The 15,653-nt window shown below is 46.4% G+C and overlaps 1 protein-coding gene across 3 annotated transcripts; it reads left to right on the forward strand.

Annotated features, from left to right (window-relative positions):
* Positions 1–10,896: 10,896 nt before the first annotated feature.
* On the forward strand, positions 10,897–14,650 carry LOC123119267 (actin cytoskeleton-regulatory complex protein pan1). 3 transcript variants are annotated; one of them, XM_044538994.1, is made up of 6 exons: positions 10,897–11,307; positions 11,479–12,394; positions 12,514–12,605; positions 12,744–12,792; positions 12,912–13,552; positions 13,963–14,650. In XM_044538994.1, exons 5-6 carry the CDS (start codon positions 13,023–13,025, stop codon positions 14,276–14,278), a joined length of 846 nt encoding a protein of 281 aa, XP_044394929.1. In that variant the 5' UTR covers positions 10,897–11,307; positions 11,479–12,394; positions 12,514–12,605; positions 12,744–12,792; positions 12,912–13,022; the 3' UTR covers positions 14,279–14,650. The 3 variants fall into 3 exon arrangements, with proteins under 3 accessions (XP_044394929.1, XP_044394930.1, XP_044394928.1); XM_044538995.1 differs by having other exon boundaries at positions 11,479–11,700; XM_044538993.1 differs by having other exon boundaries at positions 10,897–11,320; positions 11,479–12,605.
* The last annotated feature ends 1,003 nt before the right edge of the window (positions 14,651–15,653 follow it).

A 15,653-nucleotide genomic window follows, 5' to 3' on the forward strand; every position in this document is an offset into this window, starting at 1 on the left:
CGCATGAGAAATACTCCCTCCGTTCCCAAATATAAGTCTTTCTAGATATTCCAACAAATGACTACTACATACAAAGCAAAATGAGTGAATCTACACTCTAAAATATGTTTACGTACATCCGTATGTTATAGTCCATTTGAAATGTCTAAAAAGACTTACATTTATGAACAGAGGGAGTATAATTCTAGTTGATTAAGTCGTAGGTGATCAAATACGAAGCCTCATTAAAAATACCAGTATGTGTAACATTCAGTCTGGTTGCATAGTACTAAACCGACAGCTATGTACACTAGTACAAATGACCATCGAGCCAGAATCATTCAAGCGGTGTCTGCATCAGCGACCAAAGGGCAGGTGCGTCGCACGTGGGCACGACGTAGAGCTGTGTAACGTCCAGCGCCATTCCGGTGCACAACGGCAGCCGATCCCGCAGTTACCACACGTCAATCGCCCCCACCCTGGCCGCTGCCACCGCGGCATACACGGGAGAGTGGACATCCAGAGAGAGTGAGAGATAGGATTATGAGAGAGGGTGGGAAACAAGGTCAAGCGAAACGATCCTGGTAGTTGGATCTTCAGTGTTGTGACAACCAATAAATAGTGTCCACCCTTCATGCACCCGCGCTGCCGTGTTAGGACTCAGTGACATTCATGCACCCGCGCTGCCGTGCTAGGACTCAATGACATGCCGCATGTGGGACCTGGTGGGCCATGCATGTCAACGGCCGCGAAGCGCAGATCTTCTCGTGATTTGTGTTTTTGTCGGAGAGGCTGTGCCACCACCTGTGAATTTGGCGGCCCGCCATGGGCAGTATCGGCATTCTCTCGGCATAAAGATGAGGTGGCGCTCGATTAGGCCACAGCCCTAGCTCTCACCCGCAGGGGCGGAGACAAGGGGGCCGAGCAGGGCTAGACAACCCCCCCCCCCCCCCCCCCCAATGAATCGGAGCAGATCTTGGGCGGCACCCCGTTGCCGTTGGAGATATAATGCAAACACCAATTTCTGCGCCTGCTGGGGCGGGGTGTTGTTTTCTGGACCTGGTGCTAAGGCTGGGGTAGATAGTTTTTTTGTCTTGTTCATCTTAATCCACAGTTTCTAGACAACTTAGCACTTGATATAACCAATTTTTAAGAAGCGGGCAGGGGCTGCACTATCCAGTGGTATAGGATAGTTGATTCTGATTGCAAATTTATGTGTCTGTCTGTGTGTCCTGCATGTTTCATTTTTTTTATGTTGTCAACGTAGCCAGTTCTCCTGGGATCGAACAATATGGATACAGGTTTTTGGTATCCATTGTAAGAGGTATTTATAACAATTGTGTTCGTTAAAATATATTTTTGAATGATGCTTGAGATAGGATGGAAACTGGAGTTAATTGTCAGAGACAGAGCCTTAGAATTCAGATGTTATTTTGTTGTTTGTTAGCTGCTTTGGTGTGAGCATTTAAATGTTACATCTGCTACTTCCTTGGCAACGGTCTGTGGTGCTCTGCATGTGCTAGTGATACTAAGCATCCTATCTAAGATCATCCGGTCCAGGTCTCCGCTCTAGTCAGAATAAATGCAATCTAGTTTGTTAACTGAATTTGTTACTACTCCATGCAGAAGGAAAAGGAACAATCTTTTGGGTAAAGGGGTGTTTATAACCTGTAATGTGAAAATATATAGGATAGAAGAATAGATACTACCCTTATCCAATAACTCTAGTAGCCTTTTTTCCTATTTAGAGCGAACATGGCTGACAACGATGAGGCCGGCGGTTCGGGCAAGCCATTCTGGGAGCTGTCCCAGGAGATGGAGGAAGAACCTCACCGCTGTGAGGACGCCGCGGAAGACACCGATCCCGACTACACAACCCCTAGTGGCGTCGGGGATGACACCACTGATGGTGCCACCGAGGATGCCACCTCTGATGATGGCAGCGAACGCACAGATGGCAGCCAACCGAAGAGGCAACGGAAGGACCGGCGCCCGAACGTGCTCGGCACCGTCAAGGAGGAATTTATTGAAGTGTCCTCCAGTGGGCAAACAACGGCGCCCAAAGAATTAGTCAGTGGGTACACGGGACAACTCGGGTGCATTCTCCGGAGCACCGTCTCGATCAACACCAAGAACCTAAGGCATCGTGACCGAGGGAATTTGCGCAACCTCCTCTTCACGAAGCTGCACGAACGATACAAGTTCCCTGGTGACTTCGCAAACACACGCCTCTCAGGGAATAAAGTGAACAGTGCCGCCCTCACGAAGATGAGCACGACCCTGGCTACTTGGAGAGCCGCGGTGAAGAGAAGGATTCTAAGTGGTGATAGTTATGAGAAGATCAAGGAGAGAAATCCTTCGATCAGCGAAGCTGACTACCTGGAGTTCAAGATCAAGTGTGAGAGCAACGCATCCACGGAATCAAGTCAGTGGGGGAAAGATATGCGGGACTTGAACTTAGGGGTCCACAAACTCGGTCCCGGCGGTTACAGAGTGGCGGAACCTATATGGGACAAGGAGGACGCGGAGCGTGCCGAGCAAGGCCTACCGCCCCTCTTCAATAAATACCATGAAAAGCAGACCAGGAACTATGTCAGGGCCCGGTACAAGGTGGATCCGGTAACAAAGGAGCTTACCACGGATCCGAAGGTGAAGGCGCTTGAGCTTGTTCTGGTAAGGAATACACCCCCGCGTAATTAGCTCCATATTGTTGCATTCTAATTAATGAAGCCAAATTTCTAAATGGTTCACGTTCCTTCCGCAGGAAACTGAAAGCAGTAGCGCGGGGTCTCAGAGCTCCCCGTCTGCCGCTTGGGACACCACTTTAAATAGGGCGTTAAACGTAATGAAACACAAGGATAAGTTCAGTAAGCCGTCGTCAGCTGGTTGTGTGGCCGGCAAAGGCTTGTCCACGAAATGGTCGGAATACTATAAGGCTGGGCGAAAGGAAAGAAAGACCAGCTCGGAAAGCCAGGAGCGCGAGGTTAAAGAACTCAAGGCACAAGTGGCGCGGATTCCGGAGATAGTCCAAGAGCAAGTGCGAGACCAACTGGGAGCGACGATCACCGCCATTATGCCTTCCTTGCTTGAGGGGCTGCAGGGGTGGATTGCGGGCGGCCAACAGGGGCCGCCCCCGATTCCCAGCTTCACGGGCAGCAACTCGCACAACGCGCCGGCATTGGTGTCTCCGGCGGAGGCAACATTGGTGTCTCCGGCGTCGGCGCCGGCATTGGAGTTTAATGCACCCGGGTGTGGGAAGAATACGCCGGCCGGCACCTCGGCAGCAAGCGGCCCCTCCGTCACTTGCACGCCCGCCATTGGCGGTGCCTCGACATTAGCCGAGCTCGACGCCATCATGGTAACTAAGCCTCGGCCGATGACTTCATCTCCTTGACTTTGAGTAGGCATCCCTGACGCCCTACATGTTTTCGCAGGGCGCCGCCAACGTTTCATGCACTCTCCTGCACTTCGTGGACGGCGAGTTGATCGATGTCGCCAAGGCCAAAATCGTTGAACCGGGCAACCGCATGTTCCACGGTAATCCGATGCCACCCACCGTGTATAGGGTTCAACTGGTTCGGGTGCTGCGGGGCTGCGACGACTTGTTACCTCCGTATCAACCCCTTGGGGCCGACGAAGATGATGTGATGACCCTCAGCGCCCGCTTAAACTGGGCCATGCTTTGGTCGAAGAGCCAGATTCGTTTGAGGGCGGGGGACACCACCCCACAGACAACACCGCCAGTCGTGCCGGCCCCAAGCCATGGCAAGACCGCCGCAACGCTACCGCCGTCAGCTGATCCGGACATGCATATGGCACAGGATCCGGACGACGACGACGATACATTTTCCAACGTCGATAAGTACATGAACGAACATGGGTACGGTGACGAATTCTTAGGGCCTCCTTCTCAAGAACCCAACCCTGCAAAAGACGATCGCGATCTAGCTGGTACCGCGGAGAAACCCAATTGCAACAGGCGTCGTCTGGCGTTCAGTTCTCAGGAGACACCTCCAGCTGCCGCCTTCACCGAGACTCAAATAGCCGAGGTGCGAAATATTATCAGCCCCAACACACTCAAGAAGGTGGTCTCTGAGCAGAACTCGATCCCATTACAGCAGAAGAAGCAGAAGGGACGGAAAAGAAAAAATAACAAGGGTGCGAGCCAGCCGGCACCGAGTACGATCCGTGCTCAGGACGGGCCACCAATACCTAAGGATATCTCGAGGACGGTGCATGTGGCGGGTAGGCCGATGCTACCGACTAATCTGCTCAATGCTGCAACCGGTACTATGCGGAGTCTGCATGACAGTGTTTTTTCTATGGAGAAGCAGCGTCTCTCCGAGAATGATGTGGCATACCCGGTTTTCGTGGCCAAGGTGCCAGAGGGCAAGGTCTTTGTCGATAGCACCATCGGGCGTATGATTGTCCTGCGGTTTGATAACATCTTCGCTATGTTTAACCTTCATCCGCTGCACTACACCTTCATTCGGCTATTTTCGCTCAGTATGGAGATGCGGATCATTAGAGACAAGACCCCGGACATCGTGATAGTCGACCCCTTCTACATGCGTGCCAAGATCTTGGGCAGCGCTGGACCGGCAAGTCGCGAGTTCATACCTCGAAGGCGTCATTCTGGCGAATCCAGATAAGGATAACTTCCTCGTGCCTTACTTTTCCGAGTAAGTCATCCCCTCACCGCCCCGTAGCATATGATTTCTTAGATTTCGATCGTTCTGTTTTTCTAACATTCCATGTTTTGTGCAGTGACACACATTGCACACTCATCCTCTTAAGCCCGAAATATTCCATGGCCACGTATTTTGACTCGGACCGTCAACCGAAGAAGGACTACACAAATATCAAGAAAGTTCTTGATGATGCTCTCCCCGGCTACGCCAAATCTGGAGGCACCTTCAGGAGGCCAATTTGTAGGTACGGCAAGCACGTGTTCACCCACGTAACGACGTTCCCCTTCGTCAAGCAGCCGCTTGGCAGTCAGAAGGATGCCTACTACGCCCTCCATCACATGCGGGCGATCGTACGGGACCATAATCACCTTATGCTACCAAATAATCTCAAAGAATGGGCCGCACGCTTGTCGGCAATCCAGGACGAGGACCTCAGACAAGAATTCTTTCACATCCAGTCGGAGTTTGCAGAAATCATCTATCAAGATGTCCTTCGTACCTCGGGGCAGTTCTACCTCAAATATCAATCGTCCAACAATGAAATAGAAACAACGCTACGAATGCAGGCTGACAACGACCGCACATTCATGACCATCACGAAAGACGGCGGCTTCATCCACGCTCCGGTCCCTGAGTCGAGTCAAAAGTATTGATGCTATGTAGTTCTGAAATATCGATTAGCTCATGTTGTAATTAAACTTTAATGAACTTGTATGTCTATTTAGTTTGGACAGTCGTTCAACTTATATGTAATTGATGCTATTTATTAGTAGGACCATGAATCGTGCTATTAATGTGTTGCTTTTCTCTTCCGATCCTTTTGTTGCATACTTATATATTGCTTATATATTATCTGTGAATTGCTACTAACGTTTTGTTTGTCTAGTGCATAAAGATGCCGTCGTATGTCGTGTACAAGGGTGAGGTTTCCGGAGTCTACGACGACTGGGAGGAGTGTCGGAGACAAGTTCACCGTTTGAGCGGTAACAGTTAGTCAGTTACAAAGGGTACACCATTAGGGCGGAGGCGGAAGCTAGATACGCGCGCTATCTAGCGGGAGAGAGGAGGGAGCGGAGGAGGAACCGGATGAAGATCAGTTTCATCGCGATGATGCTCATCGTGACCGCAACCCTCTTCTATGTGATGGTAGTTTAGATATCGACTTGTAATGTGAAGACAAACTCGCTATTCGCGGTCTCGAGACTTATAATGTTCTAACTTTGTTCGGTATTTTGAATTCGGAGACTAATATGATGAATTGTATTCGGAGACTAATCTTCTATTGTATTCGATAAATCTGTTGTTTATATGTCGTGCTGTTTATATTCTGTGCTGTAATGTATTTTGTAACCTATGCAAATATCAGAAAAGCAAAAAAAATTCCTAATATTCATAGTAGTGGCGCACCATATTGCACTTTAGTGGCACACAGAAATAAACACACCAGTGGCGCATTATCTAAAAGTGCGCCATTAGTAACCCAGAGCACAAGGTACACATGGCCCCTTGGAGTAACAGCAGTGGCGCACTTCTGGGCCTAGTAATGGCGCACTCTAGCTGCGCCATTAGTGTCTGGGTAGTAATGGCGCACCAGGTGGTGCGCCACTGTTATGTAGATTAACAGTGGCGCACCAGCCGTGCGCCATTACTATTTATTATTAGTGGCGTGATAATAGTGGCGCACCTATAGTGCGCCATTAATAACCAAAATAGGTGCGCCATTAACAGCCTTTTTTCTAGTAGTGCCTACCCGAAAACAACAGGTATGGGCAAAACTTGAAGATATTTTATACCCACGGATAATGGGTACGCATAGCTGTAAAATATATGGGTAGCACATGGATAAGAAATTGCGCCCAAGGGTAACCCAATGAATACCCAACTCCTATGGCAATAACTCCTATAACATGTGGGGTCAACATCCAGCTCCTATTGCCCAACCCTATATCTCGTATTCCTTAAACCAGCCATAGCTCGTATGCACGTAATCACCCGCTCACCACTTCTCCTACGCCCTATGTGACTCCTCAAAAAGATAAAATCTCGACTCTTCGCTACCGGACTCTTGTTCAACTCTTGATCCAGGAGATCCTCAATTCCCACCATTGCCTCCCACTGTGCGGGTTTTCACCAACCGCTGCTCATACTCCTTTGATGCCTCTAAGAGGGCACTAGCCGAAGGAGGCCACATCCGTGCTATACTGCTCTCTCATCATTACTTGAATTTTGAACTCATTTCTCTACCTTCGAAAAAATATAAATGCTATATATTGTATCCAATGGATACCCATTGGGTATAGGATACTCGATAGGTATGGGCATGGGTGTCTGCTTATGCTCATGGGTATTGAAGTTAGTGGGTATAGAAAGTTTCTATGGGTATGGGTTTGGGTAGAAGGAGGTTATACCCTCCCATCCCCTACCCATTGCCATCCCTATGCACGAATTTGGTGCGTATGAGTGGATTTCTCCTAACTCGTTGCCCGCACAACTTGGATCCTTGCCGTCTATCTAGGGTCCCCTATTCAATCAACCCGTCCCACCACGTTGTCAGTCATGCAATTCCCTTGACCCACATGTTAGGTCCATCACATGTTCAACACAAAATTACAGAATAAACATATATGTCACCATTACTTTTAAATTATGCAAATTTAAATTCGTTTATGTATTTAAGTTTCTCATGGTCAGCTCTAGAAAACAAGTCCAATATCAATACATTTCAAATTAAAATGCGAGCCCAAGATAAAATTAAATTGTATGTGGCTTAAAAAAGTTTCATAAATTTGTCATCAAAGTTCGGCCAAGCTGTCTATAAAGTTCTTCGGTTCCAAATACTTTTTCTATCAAATTCCTTTAATATTTCTAACAAATTAAGTGCAGACCCACTATTCAGAAAGTTCTTCAACCCCCGACTCAATTTATTTAGCACTTTACAATACAAATGAAAAATTCTTCACGGTTTCAAGAAAAGTACACTAATCTTATGAAATGACTATAAAAAGCTCTTTAGAAATTGAAGTTGAACTTCAAGTAGGGAGTTAAGAAAGTTGAACCTACTAAAAATCATATTTGAATTTCATTTAACAAAAATGTGTTTCAAATCTATCCAAGACTGGTCTGGTCCTAAAGAGCTTGGTGCCACGAGTCCAAATATGTAAAAGGTTTCAAAAAAGAAATTATGATTTTAAAGATATGAACCAACTAAATTGTCAAAAGAAAATGAAAAGTGACGGAGTTAGAGCAGATAATGTAGGCATGCATATGTTGATAAGACATGCATATGTCCCAGCTTCACTCTCACATTGTCCTCGGTGTTGGAAAACGTAGAAGAAAATAAAAAAATCGCGCCTACACACACCCAAGATCCATATGAAGATACATAACGGGTTGGGATCATGATTGTTACTGTCACCGGGGTTGCAGCGGAAGAAGAACGTGTCGCTGTAGATCGTACCTGGAATCCCTCGAACCGTCGATGAACGATCCCGCGAACCGCCCACGAACAGTCCCGCGAACCCCCCACTTTGCAAACAAGTCCGGGAATCGGCAGCTCACCCCTCCCTTTTGAATGCTGGCACACTCTTAGAGTTGGGGCATGATTAAAGGATGGCTTGGTCTTCATGATGTCCAGCCCATCAAATGGATTGATGTGGATTCTGTTAAGGATTGGTGGAGCCAGAATGCCAGTCCAAGCAAACTCAATCGTGAAAGGCAGCTTGTCTCCCTGATGTTGTTTATGTCTTGGGAAATCTGAAAGGAACGAAACGCTTGGGTCTTTCCCAACACTGCCGTTTCAGTGGGAGTGCTCGCTTTGGAGCCTTACCGGAGCAAAGCATTTGTGTAACATTATGCCGCAAGTGTTGTATTGTATTTTGGCCTTTGGCCTGAACTCTAAAACCTTCTCACTTAATTAATAAAAATGGCAAAATCTTTTGCCTAGTTAAGAAAAACAGCCGGATGGATCGCTGATAAAATCCCTGGCACTACTAGGAAAAGGCCTACTAATGGCGCACCTAATTTGGCCATTAATGGCGCATTAGTGGTGCGCCATTAGTGCCGCGTCATTAGTATATTTTACTAATGGCGCACCCCAGATGCGCCATTAGTATGCCTCCCAGGGGGCCATCTATACCCAGGTGCTTTGGCATACTAATGGCGCACAACAACAGGATGCGCCATTAGTAACTTCGGCATACTAATGGCGCACTGTTTAGTGATGCGCCATTAGTATCCTTTGCTATTTTTGAATTTGGACCTGGATCGCGATTTTTTTGCCCATTTTTTGCTCGTTTTTTGGCTCATTTTTTTGCACGATATTATTTCAAATTTTGTTCCTGTTTTTGGATCTTGTACGTTCTTTTGCCGTGTTCTTTTGCCGGAGAGGAGTTCGCCGGAGAGGAGGAGGAGGAGGTCGCCGGAGAGGTGCTCGCCTACATCGCCGGAGAGGTGCTCGCCTACATCGCCGGAGAGGAGGAGGAGGTCGCCGGAGAGGAGTTCACCGGAGCATCGGAGAGGAGGAAGGAGAAACCATGAGGGGAGCTCACCGAAGAGGAGGGAGGAGGAGCTCACCGAAGAGGAGGGAGGAGGAGCTCACCGAAGAGGAGGGAGGAGGAGCTCACCGGAGAGGAGGGAGGAGGAGCTCACCGGAGAGGAGGGAGGAGGAGCTCACCGGAGAGGAGGGAGGAGGAGCTCACCGGAGAGGAGGGAGAAGGAGATGAAGTGGAGGAGAGGTGGAGTGGAGGAGAAGAATGAAGAGGTAAGGAGGAGAGGACACGCCCAGCCATATATACGGCATAGTAATGGCGCACCGTGGGCAGGTGCGCCATTACTATTTTTTTTATTTTTTTTATTTATTTTGAATTTTGAAGGCGGGAAGATACTAATGGCGCACCATGGGCAGGTGCGCCATTAGTAACTTTTTTTTATTTTTTTGATTTATTTTGAATTTGAAGGCGGGAAGATACTAATGGCGCACCATGGGCAGGTGCGCAATTAGTAACTTTTTTTATTTATTTTATTTATTTTATTTATTTTGAATTTTGAAGGCGGGAAGATAGTAATGGCGCACCATGAGCAGGTGCGCCATTAGTAAGTTTGATATTTTTTGAATTTTTTTGCCTCTCCAGATCTTAAAAGCCCCGTATCTTTTTTTCTGTTAGGTTTTTGAGGATTCCAGAGAGATTTTGCAAATAAAGTCAAAATTCATATTTGTTAATTTTCCCAACAACTAGACCACATATCACATGGGAAACTTATTTTATTTTATTATTTTTTTGACATTTCCATCATTTTCTTTTATTTTTTTAAAAACTGAAAAGGCGGTCCAGGGGGTGCATTCGGTGGAATGGGCCAAGTTACTAATGGCGCACCGTGGGGGTGGTGCGCCATTAGTAGTTCACCTAGTAATGGCGCACCTCCCCAACCGTGTGCCATTAATAGTTTTTCAAAAAAAAAATTGAAACAAACAAAATTTGTAACAAAATTACTAATGGCGCGCCTGTGAGTGGTGCGCCATTAGTAGTTTAAAAAATAAAAATAAAAAAATTGAAAAAAAAATTTGAAACATAATTACTAATGGCAACTAGTAATGGCGCACCACCCCACGGTGCGCCATTAGTAGTTTTGAAAAAATTAAAAAAAAAATTTACTAATGGCGCACTGTGGATGTGGTGCGCCATTAGTATTTTCACACTAATGGCGCACCGACACATGATGCGCCATTAGTATTTAGTAATGGCGCACCACATGTACAGTACGCCATTAGTGGCCATTCCATCTATAGCCCTTTTCCTAGTAGTGTGGGGCTATCGCGGGGTTTACGAGTACCCGAGCAATACTATACTTGGAGCCAGAAAAATGGATGTGGAGGAGCTGAGGAGGTGGTGGAGTCCAGCCCAGCCAACTTTAAATGAAATAGCAGGATCCATCAAACAAAATTTTAGCATTTTTTAAAGGGTAAAGCTTAATCTTTATTGATCAAAAACCACAGAGAGTGGGATAACGTCGAACCACACATGACGCCCAGGAGCTACGAGGATTTGAACAAAATTTTAACAGAACCTACTGTTCTTGCTTCCTTGCAAGCTCAGAAAATGTTTAGTGGCATAGATGTTCATGGGCCTAGCCTGCAATTACGGCCCATCTAGTAGTTTACGGTCCATAAGGCTTACTTTTGGTTGAACACGGCCCACAATTAATGCTCATAATTTGGAGGGGAAGTTAATGGACGCCGCGCGCCTAATTCTTTGGATGCTCGCCTCCCGCCATGTCGTTGAGCTCCTGCGCCATTGCCGTTCCATCCAGCACCTCGACCAGCTGCACGCCCGTCTCATAGCCCACGGCTCATCCGACGTGGCCTCTCTCGCCTCCCAGCTCGCCGTGTCCTACTGCGCGCTCTAAGGTGGTGCTGGACACCGCCGACTCTTCCGCGCCCGCCACCTGTTCGACAAAATTCCTGACCGGGACAGGTTCATTGCACAACAGCCTTACCAGGGCGTGCCTCAATAGAGGTTGCCCCAAGAGGCGCTCTGTCTACACCGGGACATCTTCCTGCGCGGAATCCTACCCAACGTGTTCACGATTCCGTTCGTGCTCAAAGGCGTGCTGCCCGCCGATGGAGTGCTTGTCAACCTGGGTATGTGCGGAAGGTGATCATGGGTAACACGCTCCTGCACTCCTGTGTGTCTAGTACTATAATATCTGCATAGCAGATGGTTGTTGCACCCTCACACCCCCCACACATTTTTCAGCGCTTCTCAGCGTAGTGCTGTCCCTTTATGAATAACCTTTTATGCCTATAATGTAGGGGAGGAAAAAGGGCGAGGGAATCTTGAATGTTTCTATTGGACAAGTTTTGTGGAATCTGATGTTTTTCTATTCAATTGGGTGGAATAAAGCTAGTACGCATGTGCTGAAATCGTCCTTGTCTCCTGCTGCCTCTGAAGTCGATGGTTGCTTAGGAGTTCAGATGTCCATTTGCAACTTGCCAACGCTAACCACCACCGGTGACTGCAGGGTCTTGAGAAAGGTGAAAGCAGCTCCACATTGCTGATATCATACTGCAGAATTTTTCTTCGCGCTGCTTGTCATCACTTGCTGAATGGAATATTTCGTCGCCAACGTGAGATTGCGCTGGAAAGAACGTTGTGTCATGCAGTGCCACACGATGATTGGCGGATACGCGCAGACTGGGGAGACCGGCGAGATAAGGCGTCAAGGACTGTCAGCCGAGGAGTTCATATCACGTTCGTCAGCCTGCTTCTGGTGCGAGCTAGCGAGGGATATCTTAAAGTTGGTCTAGTAGGGAAGAACAAAGCCACAAGTTCCAATGCTGAAGTAGGCATGTATGCCCGGCCTCAAGGGACGCCATCACGATGCATGTGCCTCTGCATGCCTGCTTCGTGTCTAGCTGATACGCCAGTTGAATCCAGCGCGATGAGGCACAGTGACGTGCTCCGATGACAGCGGCAAGAGAGTTGAGCTGCATGATTTATTCGGAACAAGCGGAGGCGGTGTCGCTCGCCTGTCGTCCTTCCGCACTCTCCGGTCTTGTCGGATCGGATCCTCAGCACTGCAATGCATGCTTAATTTAGATTCTCTAGACGTCTGCCTGCATCAGCGTGAAACTCTGAACTGATGGGCTAATTATAGTATAATGTTGGCCCATCCTCCGGCATTCTTCTTCACAGTTGATGAGTGGTCAAGTCCTGCATTGGGAATGAGTGGGTGAAGTTGTTTCTCAAACAAACCAACTGTTACACCCACACTTGCTCCTAGCCAGTTCCATTTGCTCCTCCACCCATCCCTGTCTCTGTCTGAGGCGATTCTTTCTTGACTTTAGGTACCTCTCTTCGCTGTCGTTATCTTCGGCCCCACATCCCCGGAAAATCAATCAAAGTGAACAGAAGACATTCGTTTGCAAAGGTGAAAGAGGTAAGCCTGTCACTATATTAATTATTTGATTGTTCTTTCTGTACTGCCATACATTCCACATCGTTCTTCTGCTTTGTTTTTTATTTGTGAAATGTGCAGTAGTATTGATATTTGATACCCCTCCTTTGATTCGTACAGAAATTGACCTGGTCAAGGAAATAATGAAATGCTCTGATTGAATAATGTGGTAAAGCCTTGTTCCTGGTACCTTTTGCTGTCTGTAGTTTTGTTCACATGTACGGAGGTAGCACAAATAATCATGTCTGAATTAGAGGCTAAGTTTTGAATTTGTTCTCCATTCATCAGGAACTACATACACATGCCATGAAGTGTTACCACAGCAAGATCTCGACAAATCCACTTGAATCTTGACACCAGATGATGGCACATTAACACGGAGACGACAATAGTGCACAGATGAGCACTAATACAAATGTCAACCCTGCACCCAAGGATGCCGAGGAGAAGAAAGCAGCCGGCTCGTCCTCCTCCTCATCGGAGCACCTGGATGAAGACGATGATTTCTTCCAGATCGAGGGACCGGTCCTCAATACCCAATTCTCCCTGGCCGGACCAAACCTCGACGGATGCCCAGACCCGAAAAGGATCCCCTCGTCAGTCTTCGCAAGGACGTCAACATTGCAAACCGACTGGAGCGTCACGTCGAACGAGGCTCTCTTCAGCATCAATGTCGGGAACACGAGCTTCGACAAGGACCATAAGGTCTTGTATGGCAAGTCGGGTGAGATGGGCAACCCCAACGAGCCTTTGGCGCCATTGCCATCGTTCCCGAAGCAGAGCCCAGGGTCCAGCCCCATCAAGGGGGCAGTGTCACCCAAGGCAACCGGAGAAGGCAGCTCGACTGTGAAGGGGGAAGGAGACGCGGATCACATAGATAGCATATCTCACCGTTCCGAAGGAAGCGCGACCAACTTTGCATTCCCGATGTATGGCCTCTCTATACCATGCACCCCCTATTAGTTAACTTTTTTCAGTATGAAGTTCTTTCTGGACTTTTCAGTTATCGCCGTACACTGACACTCCTTTTATCTCCTTAAATAGCTAACTACCTGTGAAGTTATAAGTAGATATCTCAATGAACAACTTAATTACAAAATTGTTTTCTGCGTAATCGTTCACCTAGGCAAAAAAATGATCTCATATCAAGAACTTAAGTCTTAAAAAGTTAAAATGTTTGAATTGTGTTACCTCCCATTGTTGCTTAATAATTAGAGTACCCCAAACACAAGAAGAGTTAAGTGTATGATATTTCTTTCACTTGGTGAAATATCCAATCCCAGTGAATGACTTCTGGACGCATTTTCCCAAATCACGGTCTGATTTACAGTGTCTTCAGATTGGCAGGTGATGAGAAAGCCAGGGGGTGCTCGAAGGACAACCAACCAGATCTTGCCCAACAAAGCACGGCGCAACTGAGTCATGCACCAGAGCCAGAGCCGCATGATGAGAAGAACGAATCACCGAAAGCCGCAATGGAATCACCAAAAGCCGCAATGGAATCACCGAAAGCCGCAATGGAATCACCGAAAGCTGCAATGGAAGCACCTAAACCTGAAGAAGCCCCAGTAGCGGAACCGGCACCAGCACCGGCGGAGCCACCTCCAGCGACAAAAATGTTTCCCTGCTGTTCTTGCTGTCCATTCTGTTGCTAAGGAGTATTCAACGGGCGCTCTCAATCCAAATCACCTTGGTTCTTTCTCTAGATGACTCAATATTTCATAGATGCTCAAATCAGTAGAAGGCAATCTGAAATTGTAAATCAGATCAGGAACTGGAGATGAGAGGGACATTGGCAACCAATTACTTGCTCTGGGTATGGTAGATTATCTTAGATACATACACTACTTGTAGAGAAGATGTTAATTTTGTAGTTTTTGATTGGGATATTTGTTTTATCGGGGAGGCAATTTATCCTATTTGGTTGTAGTAATTCTGAGGATGTGTAGATGCTTTTAATTTACTAATTGTAGGTGTTACATTTTATATTGTTTTTGTTACTGTGATATAAATAAAATTAAGGTGTGTAGGTGATATCTTTTCATATTGCTTTTATTTTTCTACTATAAATAAAATGAAGATATGTAAGGACCTAATTAGGAATGTCATGTTCTCACCAGCAACTATAGAGAATTAACATCTCACAATCAAGTAAGATAAAATGAAAAAGGAAGGTAGACCAATCAATAATAATCTGCACATAAAACACTTCCTTAATTATCAGAAGTAGGAATATAATAAGAATAAAATAGAATATCACAATCAGGGTTAGTGGCCTTCCCAACATCAGGGCCTCCGAAATGTGAAATCTTGCCATCTTGTTACATTTGCGTTTGAAATTTCTCAGTGTTCTGAACTTTTAGTTCAACAACCAGGACATAATTGCTGGGGAACACAAAGATACCATTAACCTCGGCACATATATAGCAAAACACAGCAGTAGGCACAAAAAAACACACTGGCAGGAACATGAGATGCCCACACTACATTGTCATAGCATTTTTGTAGCACAAAGCAGGCAACAGCCGGAATGACTTTTTCCATGCCCAGCAAACTCACATCACACTGGATTCAGCCGCCAACAAAATTCCCACATCAGGCAAAATCCACTCGGGAAGCCTCAGGGGAAATAGCAGCTCTGGACAATGCACCTTGGTCATCAGATGGACTTCAGCTATTTGTTCATTGGCTGGGAAAAAGAACAGCCATACTGGTGAATGGAAGTTTTTGTAGATTGAGGTGAATGGGTGTACTCTCTCTATTGTAAAACATAGTGAATGAAAGTTTTTTCTTAAGTTAAACTTTGTAAGTTTTGATCAAATTTATAGAAAATATCAACATTTCTAATACAAATAAATACAATATGAAAATATATTTAATGATGGATATAATGATATTGACTTGTATTGTAGACATTGCTATCTTTTTCTATATAAATTTGATCAATATTTACAAAGTATTTTTAGTTGAATTACAACAGGCATTAGCCGGTCCAAACCATTTATATTAAATACTATGTACTGATGAATC

The sequence above is a fragment of the Triticum aestivum genome, chromosome 5D, assembly GCF_018294505.1.
Source record: "Triticum aestivum cultivar Chinese Spring chromosome 5D, IWGSC CS RefSeq v2.1, whole genome shotgun sequence".
In the NCBI taxonomy this organism is placed as follows: Eukaryota; Viridiplantae; Streptophyta; class Magnoliopsida; order Poales; family Poaceae; genus Triticum; species Triticum aestivum.

What these genes read in the sequence shown, in the direction of transcription:
- LOC123119267 (XM_044538993.1), top strand. Translation starts at nt 13,023, where the DNA reads ATGAGCACTAATACAAATGTCAACCCTGCACCCAAGGATGCCGAGGAG. An exon ending in ACCAACTTTGCATTCCCGAT is followed by an intron (nt 13,553 to 13,962) that starts GTATGGCCTCTC and finishes CAGTGTCTTCAG; the next exon opens with ATTGGCAGGTGATGAGAAAG.